This window comes from Rhinoderma darwinii, chromosome 10 (genome assembly GCF_050947455.1).
Source record: "Rhinoderma darwinii isolate aRhiDar2 chromosome 10, aRhiDar2.hap1, whole genome shotgun sequence".
In the NCBI taxonomy this organism is placed as follows: Eukaryota; Metazoa; Chordata; class Amphibia; order Anura; family Rhinodermatidae; genus Rhinoderma; species Rhinoderma darwinii.
The window spans coordinates 4,820,805-4,832,852 of NC_134696.1; the positions used below are offsets into that span (position 1 = coordinate 4,820,805).

At 40.2% G+C, this 12,048-nt stretch overlaps 1 protein-coding gene across 15 annotated transcripts in view; it reads left to right on the top strand.

Moving 5' to 3' along the window:
• ROBO3 (roundabout guidance receptor 3) overlaps positions 1 to 12,048 on the top strand; it is a 388,832-nt gene that overhangs the window by 211,667 nt on the left and 165,117 nt on the right. Inside the window, exon 1 of one of the 15 annotated variants that reach the window (XM_075839201.1) lies at positions 229 to 333. The exons of the other annotated variants lie outside the window; for them this stretch is intronic. Coding sequence (XP_075695316.1) covers positions 267 to 333 — 67 coding nt within the window. The 5' untranslated portion in view covers positions 229 to 266. Of the gene's footprint in view, positions 1 to 228; positions 334 to 12,048 lie in introns of those variants that run through there. 15 annotated transcript variants of the gene reach the window in all.

Sequence of the window (12,048 nt, forward strand, 5' to 3'; positions counted from 1 at the left end):
TCTTTTATAATAAGTTCTCCAGATCTGGTTGCATAGTCTACTGATTTTTCCTGTCACTTCATTTGTTCAATGTTTTCATTCTACCCTCTGTGACGCTTGTTGGATCTGGGGTGTCGCCTCCAGCAGAAATGTTCTGGACCGTTTGCAGGAAAGTTTGCGTTTTGCAGTGTGATGAGGATGGAGCTGATGTTTAGTGATTCCGCTCTTATATTGAAGTCTCCAGTCATCTGTGAGCCGTTTAATCCCTCTCCTATGAAGCAGCATAAATGGGCGCTCATTATCCTGGCACGTGGAGCACACGCTGGCCCTGCGGGGCCCCAGCACGGCCACAAGGTAAAGGTCCCCTTAGGGAAGTGAAATCATGTTGTGCTTTTCCATCTGCTGCTCCCTGACCTTCCACTGGGGAGAAGATGCTCTTATTTCTGGCCCAATTATATATTTCATACAGCTGAACAGGTCCATCCAGGACGATTACTGCAGATTATTCCAGTTACTGAGGGTGTGGAGATAGCGAGCGACATACAACTATAAATCCAGTGATATATAACAAGTACCTACCTCACCGTAATATATAACATGTACCTACCTCACCGTGATATATAACAAGTACCTACCTCACCGTAATATATAACGTGTACCTACCTCACCCTTATATATAACATGTACCTACCTCACCGTAATATATAACATGTACCTACCTCACCCTTATATATAACATGTACCTACCTCACCCTGATATATAACATGTACCTACCTCACCGTAATATATAACATGTACCTACCTCACCGTGATATATAACATGTACCTACCTCACCGTAATATATAACATGTACCTACCTCACCGTGATATATAACATGTACCTACCTCACCGTAATATATAACATGTACCTACCTCACCATGATATATAACATGTACCTACCTCACCGTAATATATAACATGTACCTACCTCACCGTAATATACATATACCTACCTCACCCTGATATATAACATGTACCTACCTCACCGTAATATATAACATGTACCTACCTCACTGTAATATATAACATGTATCTACCTCACCGTAATATATAACATGTACCTACCTCACCCATATATATAACATGTACCTACCTCACCCTTATATATAACATGTACCTACCTCACCGTGATATATAACGTGTACCCACCTCACCGTGATATATAACAAGTACCTACCTCACCGTAATATATAACATGTACCTACCTCACCGTAATATATAACGTGTACCTACCTCACCCTTATATATAACATGTACCTACCTCACCCTTATATATAACATGTACCTACCTCACCGTGATATATAACATGTACCCACCTCACCGTGATATATAACATGTACCTACCTCACCGTAATATATAACATGTACCTACCTCACCCTTATATATAACATGTACCTACCTCACCCTGATATATAACATGTACCTACCTCACCCTGATATATAACATGTACCTACCTCACCCTGATATATAACATGTACCTACCTCACCCTGATATATAACATGTACCTACCTCACCCTGATATATAACATGTACCTACCTCACCATAATATATAACATGTACCTACCTCGCCGTAATATATAACATGTACCTACCTCACCGTAATATATAACATGTACCTACCTCACCCTGATATATAACATGTACCTACCTCACCCTGATATATAACATGTACCTACCTCACCCTAATATATAACATGTACCTACCTCTCCCTGATATATAACATGTACCTACCTCACCCTGATATATAACATGTACCTACCTCACCGTAATATATAACATGTACTTACCTCACCGTAATATATAACATGTACCTACCTCACCCTGATATATAACATGTACCTACCTCACCGTAATATATAACATGTACCTACCTCACCCTGATATATAACATGTACCTACCTCACCGTAATATATAACATGTACCTACCTCACCCTGATATATAACATGTACCTACCTCACCGTAATATGTAACATGTACCTACCTCACCCTGATATATAACATGTACCTACCTCACCCTGATATATAACATGTACCTACCTCACCCTGATATATAACATGTACCTACCTCACCCTGATATATAACATGTACCTACCTCGCCGTAATATATAACATGTACCTACCTCACCCTAATATATAACATGTACCTACCTCTCCCTGATATATAACATGTACCTACCTCACCCTGATATATAACATGTACCTACCTCACCGTAATATATAACATGTACTTACCTCACCGTAATATATAACATGTACCTACCTCACCCTGATATATAACATGTACCTACCTCACCGTAATATATAACATGTACCTACCTCACCGTAATATATAACATGTACCAACATCACCCTGATATATAACATGTACCTACCTCACCATAATATATAACATGTATCTACCTCACCGTAATATATAACATGTACCAACCTCACCCTGATATATAACATGTACCTACCTCACCGTAATATATAACATGTACCTACCTCACCATGATATATAACATGTACCTACCTCACCGCGATATATAACATGTACCTACCTCACCGTAATATATAACCTGTACCTACCTCACCGTGATATATAACATGTACCTACCTCACCGTAATATATAACATGTACCTACCTCACCATGATATATAACATGTACCTACCTCACCGTAATATATAACATGTACCTACCTCACCGTAATATATAACATGTACCTACCTCACCCTGATATATAACATGTACCTACCTCACCGTAATATATAACATGTACCTACCTCACCCTGATATATAACATGTACCTACCTCACCGTAATATATAACATGTACCTACCTCACCCTGATATATAACATGTACCTACCTCACCGTAATATGTAACATGTACCTACCTCACCGTAATATATAACATGTACCTACCTCACCCTGATATATAACATGTACCTACCTCACCGTAATATATAACATGTACCTACCTCACCCTGATATATAACATGTACCTACCTCACCGTAATATATAACATGTACCTACCTCACCCTGATATATAACATGTACCTACCTCACCGTAATATATAACATGTACCAACATCACCCTGATATATAACATGTACCTACCTCACCATAATATATAACATGTATCTACCTCACCGTAATATATAACATGTACCAACCTCACCCTGATATATAACATGTACCTACCTCACCGTAATATATAACATGTACCTACCTCACCGCGATATATAACATGTACCTACCTCACCGTAATATATAACATGTACCTACCTCACCGTGATATATAACATGTACCTACCTCACCGTAATATATAACATGTACCTACCTCACCGTGATATATAACATGTACCTACCTCACCGTAATATATAACATGTACCTACCTCACCATGATATATAACATGTACCTACCTCGCCGTAATATATAACATGTACCTACCTCACCGTAATATACATATACCTACCTCACCCTGATATATAACATGTACCTACCTCACCGTAATATATAACATGTACCTACCTCACCCTGATATATAACATGTACCTACCTCACCGTAATATATAACATGTACCTACCTCACCCTGATATATAACATGTACCTACCTCACCGTAATATATAACATGTACCTACCTCACCCTGATGTATAACATGTACCTACCTCACCCTGATATATAACGTGTACCCACCTCACCCTGATATATAACATGTACCTACCTCACCGTAATATATAACATGTACCTACCTCACCCTGATATATAACATGTACCTACCTCACCGTAATATATAACATGTACCTACCTCACCCTGATATATAACATGTACCTACCTCACCGTAATATATAACATGTACCTACCTCACCCTGATATATAACATGTACCTACCTCACCGTAATATATAACATGTACCTACCTCACCCTGATATATAACATGTACCTACCTCACCGTAATATATAACATGTACCAACATCACCCTGATATATAACATGTACCTACCTCACCATAATATATAACATGTATCTACCTCACCGTAATATATAACATGTACCAACCTCACCCTGATATATAACATGTACCTACCTCACCGTAATATATAACATGTACCTACCTCACCGCGATATATAACATGTACCTACCTCACCGTAATATATAACATGTACCTACCTCACCGTGATATATAACATGTACCTACCTCACCGTAATATATAACATGTACCTACCTCACCGTGATATATAACATGTACCTACCTCACCGTAATATATAACATGTACCTACCTCACCATGATATATAACATGTACCTACCTCACCGTAATATATAACATGTACCTACCTCACCGTAATATACATATACCTACCTCACCCTGATATATAACATGTACCTACCTCACCGTAATATATAACATGTACCTACCTCACCCTGATATATAACATGTACCTACCTCACCGTAATATATAACATGTACCTACCTCACCCTGATATATAACATGTACCTACCTCACCGTAATATATAACATGTACCTACCTCACCCTGATGTATAACATGTACCTACCTCACCCTGATATATAACGTGTACCCACCTCACCCTGATATATAACATGTACCTACCTCACCGTAATATATAACATGTACCTACCTCACCCTGATATATAACATGTACCTACCTCACCGTAATATATAACATGTACCTACCTCACCCTGATATATAACATGTACCTACCTCACCGTAATATATAACATGTACCTACCTCACCCTGATATATAACATGTACCTACCTCACCGTAATATATAACATGTACCTACCTCACCCTGATATATAACATGTACCTACCTCACCGTAATATATAACATGTACCAACATCACCCTGATATATAACATGTACCTACCTCACCATAATATATAACATGTATCTACCTCACCGTAATATATAACATGTACCAACCTCACCCTGATATATAACATGTACCTACCTCACCGTAATATATAACATGTACCTACCTCACCGCGATATATAACATGTACCTACCTCACCGTAATATATAACATGTACCTACCTCACCGTGATATATAACATGTACCTACCTCACCGTAATATATAACATGTACCTACCTCACCGTGATATATAACATGTACCTACCTCACCGTAATATATAACATGTACCTACCTCACCATGATATATAACATGTACCTACCTCACCGTAATATATAACATGTACCTACCTCACCGTAATATACATATACCTACCTCACCCTGATATATAACATGTACCTACCTCACCGTAATATATAACATGTACCTACCTCACCCTGATATATAACATGTACCTACCTCACCGTAATATATAACATGTACCTACCTCACCCTGATATATAACATGTACCTACCTCACCGTAATATATAACATGTACCTACCTCACCCTGATGTATAACATGTACCTACCTCACCCTGATATATAACGTGTACCCACCTCACCCTGATATATAACATGTACCTACCTCACCGTAATATATAACATGTACCTACCTCACCCTGATATATAACATGTACCTACCTCACCGTAATATATAACATGTACCTACCTCACCCTGATATATAACATGTACCTACCTCACCGTAATATATAACATGTACCTACCTCACCCTGATATATAACATGTACCTACCTCACCATAATATATAACATGTACCTATCTCATGAAGGCATACAAACATCTGCCCATTGATTTCAATGGGAAATACGGCGTTCTGTTCCGATGGGGTGTTATTTTACGCCTCATTTTCAAATAACGGCACGTAAAAAGAAGTGCATGTCACTTCTTGAGCCATTTTTCATTGACTTAATACAAAAACTTCCGTGAAAAAATGTCGCAAAAAACGCAAGTTGCTTAAAAAATGGCTGACAATCTGTATTTTGTTAAGCTTGTGAACATACCCTAAGTGGAAATCATCTGCTGGTCCCATTTGGTCGTCTGTGGTCACGTGACTCATTTGCGTCCGTGCGCAGTCTTGTTTTTTCCATCAATATTTGTTTCTGTTTCACCAACACTTTTCTCGGTCTTTTAATATATTAAACACAGTTTACCGGCCTTTAATTATTACTCTCTCACCATTAAACATGGAAAATTCATGAGCGGCACGGAGTATTGAAAGGCAAATGAGGCCTCCGTGACCTCTGCAGGAGATGCGCATAGTGATGTGCGGCAACGTCCGCTCCAAATCCTGATTTATACATTCAGTTCAGAGCTGGGATCCCAGGCTGGGAATACTGCGGCGCTCCCACGGAGCCTTTATATCGATATATATGGGAGAAGGACACTAGAAATCATCCAATAGCGTATACGCGTTTGTTCCACTCATTCATTTACGCCAAACCATTGCCTACCGCTCCTTCCAAACTATGCCCTAAAACTGACAAAACGGCGCAATGCGTTGATCATTAGCGCCCGCCTATTAAGCACAATTCTTCTCATTGTTCTCTGCGCCATTTTTATGTTCGCTGCAGAATGTTTCGGTGTCTTGTGAAGGTGCGCAACCAAGTAACACAATATATAACGACGGGGTGTGTGGCTGGGAGCGTTGCTCCGTTGTGGATATTCGCCATCTGCGTGCTAGTCCTCTCGTGCAGTTCAGGGTCCCAGCATCTTCCAGGGACGGGTGACTGTCGTGCCGGTCATTAAGGGGCTTGGAACTGAGCACTTCAAACAGAATAATTTGCAGCAAATGATATGTTTGGGAGAGCGGTTTGCAAGCTGAGCTCGCTCTTTGATGTACACAGAGTATGTACATTTCCACTTATTAACCATCTGGATGGCTTGGAATCACGGCGGAAAGGCCCAATTAAAGCTTCTTTTTCCTGCCGGGGCCGATGCATTTTTTATCTGCGGTGTCAAAACTCCCAATCACGCCATCAAAATTCACGTAAAAATAAGCAGGAAGCTTCTATCACAGGAGCCGTCGTGAGCTGTAATTTCTCATTTCTCATCTGCACTGATATCCCTGTGAAAATGTGACAGTGACGGACAGCGACAAACTGCGAATCACTCAATGGACAGCGAGGCCTTGTTCACACTGATGTTTATGTCATCCTGATTTAATGTGTCTCTTTTCACCTCGCTGTCTCTTACCGAAATTCCCAATGGTGCTGAGAAGTCTTGTGCTGGTTATGGGAACGCCAGAAAAATCAATGGTGGAATCTTAGCATTTAAAAGAAGCATTTTGATTATTATATAAAGAGTTACAATATAAATGAAAAAGAAAAATCGAAATATTTACACTCAAATGTATCCAAAATTCCCTTTTGAAAATTAATTTATTAAAAGGATAAATAAACATGATCAAAAACACAGACCTCACAGATCAGCCATATAATATGAGAGACGCTGCAGCAATCTGCTCCCGGGACCCCCAGCAAACAGCCGATTGTGAGGAGGGGGGGTGACATCAGCCGTACTAAATGTAGTATTACAAAGCGGGCATCCAGGTGAATAGCTGTCCAGGTAATTCCTGGATGGGCCGAGTCCGCCAAAATGAAAGCTTCTCTTTTCTAGCAACTCTTGTCTGTGACCTGTAGTAATTACGGATGATAACTCGGGTGCATGGGGCCTTACTTTAGCGTAAGGCCCCATGCACACTGCCATCATTTTGATCCAAATTACAGACCGTAATTGCGGATCAAAGTACGGACCCATTAATTTCTATTGCCCTCGGACACCTTCCCGTATACTTACAGGAAGGTGTCCGGGCCGTAGAAAGGCTCCGCAAAAAATAGGACGTGTCCTATCTTTTTATTTTACGGACCGTGCTCCTATACTTTTATAATGGGAGCACGGGCCGTAAATGCGAGTGACTGTCCGCGGCCGGCCGCAGCCGTGATCACAGAGCGGGATTACGGCTACGGCCGTTTGCAGGGGGCCTTAATCACTGGTGAACGCCTCGTCCTTTACTTCTCGCTTTTTCTTGATGCTTCTCGCATTGGCTTCGGTTTGATTGCTGCATGTGACGAGTTTGTATTTTAAAACACAATTATGTCCCAGGCCGCGATCATGGGGACGGCCCGGCAGCCTATCCTTTGCTGGGATCCTGGCAGGAGATGAATGGGTGAACCTGGCAGTAACAAGTCACTTTGATGCTGGGCTATAAAACGAGCTCTGGAGGGAGCCGTCCGTGATGCCGCATACTATAAATGAGATATTACATATGAAAGGTTTACTATGGCACATAAAATACAAATCTGGAGTGTGCAGGCCGGGCGCGCAGCAATTACAGAGGAATGACTGTAATTTCATACATCTTTTACCAGTGTTAACAACCCCTGGGGGAGACATGAGGCGACTCGCGCTCTAAAACAGACACCGACTATGTGTACAGTACTTAAATACACATTGAATAAGCCACGTAGATGACAATGTGTTATATCATGTGTGTCTGTGTCCGCAGCTACCGGGATCAGGAGAGAGGATTTATAGTTCCAGCCTTACCCGTCTAATCTATATGTGTATGTTCTCCTGAAGTACTCTGTGCTCCTGGGCACCCTGCTGCTTCCACTATAAAACTCTCAATCTGTGACCTCCGACAAGATCAGCACACTCCTTAAATACTCTGTGCTTCTGGGGAACCTGCTGCTTCCATTATGTTAGGCCACGTACACACAGGGCGGATACGATGCGTAAAAGTACACCGGATCCGCCCTGGACTGCGCAGGGAATTCCGCTCGAAAAACCGCACCAAATTGTAGTGCAGTTTTTCGGGCGGAAAAGAGCAAGCTTAAAAAAAACGTATACATAAACCGGTGTCTGTAGTCATGGCAACGCGCCCCCTCTGACATCCTGCAGCCCGACCTCCTGGGATGACGTTTCATGCCATGTGACCGCTGCAGCCTGTGATTGGCTAAAGCAGTCACATGGCATGAAACCTCATCCCAAGAAGCCGGGCTGGACGCAGAAGTATAGAGAACAGATAGGTATAATTTTTTCTTTTTCGGAGTTGCGATTTGTTGCCAATGAATTAAATCGGGAAAACCAGCGATTCCGCAGCGATTCTGCGCAATGAAATATGTTGCAGAAAATCTGCAGTATTTACTCTACGTGTGAACGTACCCTAACTCTGTCTGTGACCACCCACAATATCAGCGCACTCCACTCCTGAAACACTTTGTGCTGCGGTGAATATACCAGTAATGTCAATGTCTATGGGGTGTTCAATCATAGCACATTTAATGGCAGACGCAGATCCCGGGTTGTAGATAACAATTACACCTGCAGTGGTGGTGATCATAATCACTAAATAGTAAAAAATAGAATGATACCCTCCATTAGCGTTCATGATTCCCCCCATTTCTGAATGCTAAAAACACCCGTAACTGTCACTTCCATGACTTTTATTGGACGTAGCTGTTTTTTTTTATACCATCGTTGTAGAAAAGGTGATAAAACGTTCAGCAGCCGCCGCAGCTCCGGTTGCACAAAGGAGGCGTCATAATGCGCCCAACCTGCGGCATGCGGTATCGACCACCTCTAACGTTACATATATTTACTGGCCGGGGTGTAAAGTAATTGGTCTCGTGTATTGCAGAGTTGTGTCTATGGCGACCAATCAGATTGCTGCTTATATTTTTCTACCTGTGACAGAAGAATGGAAGCTGATTGGTCCCCAAGAGAAACACGAGAAACCTGCAAAGAAAAATAAGAATTGTCGGTTTCGTTTTTTAATAACCCCCTCCCGGGTTTGCAAAAGTTCTGCCCCCCCCCCCATCCTCCATTGAGCCCGTGGCGGAGCTGCAGACGTTAAACAAGGCTTTTCCCTGCTGATTCTTGACTGCGAGACGGAAGCGCCGATCCTGGTGCGATTCTATGTGTGTAATGAGGGAGCGGCGTTATACATTATTCACATATGATTAAAAATTGAAACCGCTGAATTATATATCTATATTTTTTACTCACAAAGCCCTGTTATAGAGTGGAGCGCAAGGTGTAACTCCAGTTCTGGTTTCCATAAGTATAAGCCCCCCGCTCCCGACACATGGACCGTGATCGTTTCTACAAGGCTTTGTTATGGGGAATGTGCGTTCTGTGTGTTCTCACTTGCCGGCCTGGTCTCACATAATAAATCCTGAAACAATTTGTCAGGAGAAAGTGGCTGGATAAGAATGTGCTCCGTAATGGAGGCCATGAATCAGCCCAGAGGAGCCCACCGCTGATTTACCTCTGGAAAATGATTTTATGCACATTACACCTACATTAATTCTGAGCACACAAATGACTGAGGTGGAGCGATTCCTGCTGGAACAAAGTCCGACTGCCTACAAAAGATCGCTCCACTCACTATTCATATCATCATTACCGAGGCTGGAAATGTCCTCAGTCACATAGGAAAGACGTTTTATACAGTTAGTTTTATTAAATCTATTGATTTTATTCTGAATGTCCCTCCCATCATTCCACAGGATAGAGCACAGATTTAGTAGTGGGGGAAGACTAGTGACAACTGCACTAAGACAAAATTACTTCTCAATGTCCAAACCTAACTTTTTTTCCCCCTGATAACCTAGCTGAGCACCTCTTACTATAACTGCACAATACAAGAATATAACTACTATAAGGCTGGATTCACACGAGCATGTTCGGTCCGTAAAGGACGGAACGTATTTCGGCCGCAAGTCCCGGACCGATCACACTGCAGGGAGCCGGGCTCCTAGCATCATAGTTATGTACGACTATAATACTACCCCTATATACAAGAATATAACTACTATAATACTGCTCCTATATACAAGAATATAACTACTATAATACTGCTCCCTATATACAAGAATATAACTACTATAATACTGCTCCTATATATAAGAATATAACTACTATAATACTGCTCCTATATACAAGAATATAACTACTATAATACTGCCCCCTATATACAAGAATATAACTACTATAATACTGCCCCTATATACAAGAATATAACTACTATAATACTGCTCCTATATACAAGAATATAACTACTATAATACTGCTCCTATATACAGGAATATAACTCCTATAATACAGCCCCTATATACAAGAATATAACTACTATAATACTGCCCCCTATATACAAGAATATAACTACTATAATACTGCCCCCTATATACAAGAATATAACTACTATAATACTGCCCCCTATATACAAGAATATAACTACTATAATACTGCCCCTATATACAAGAATATAACTACTATAATACTGCTCCTATATACAAGAATATAACTACTATAATACTGCTCCTATATACAGGAATATAACTCCTATAATACAGCCCCTATATACAAGAATATAACTACTATAGTACTGCCCCCTATATACAAGAATATAACTACTATAATACTGCCCCTATATACAAGAATATAACTACTATAATACTGCTCCCTATATACAAGAATATAACTACTATAATACTGCTCCTATATACAAGAATATAACTACTATAATACTGCTCCTATATACAAGAATATAACTACTATAATACTGCTCCTATATACAAGAATATATCTACTATAATACTGCTCCTATATACAAGAATATAACTACTATAATACTGCCCCCTATATACAAGAATATAACTACTATAATACTGCTCCTATATACAAGAATATAACTACTATAATACTGCCCCCTATATACAAGAATATAACTACTATAATACTGCTCCCTATATACAAGAATATAACTACTATAATACTGCTCCTATATACAAGAATATAACTACTATAATACTGCCCCTATGTACAAGAATATAACTACTATAATACTGCCCCCTATGTACAAGAATATAACTACTATAATACTGCCCCCTATATACAAGAATATAACTACTATAATACTGCTCCCTATATACAAGAATATAACTACTATAATACTGCTCCCTATATACAAGAATATAACTACTATAATACTGCTCCCTATATACAAGAATATAACTACTATAATACTGCCCCTATATACAAGAATATAACTACTATAATACTGCCCCCTATATACAAGA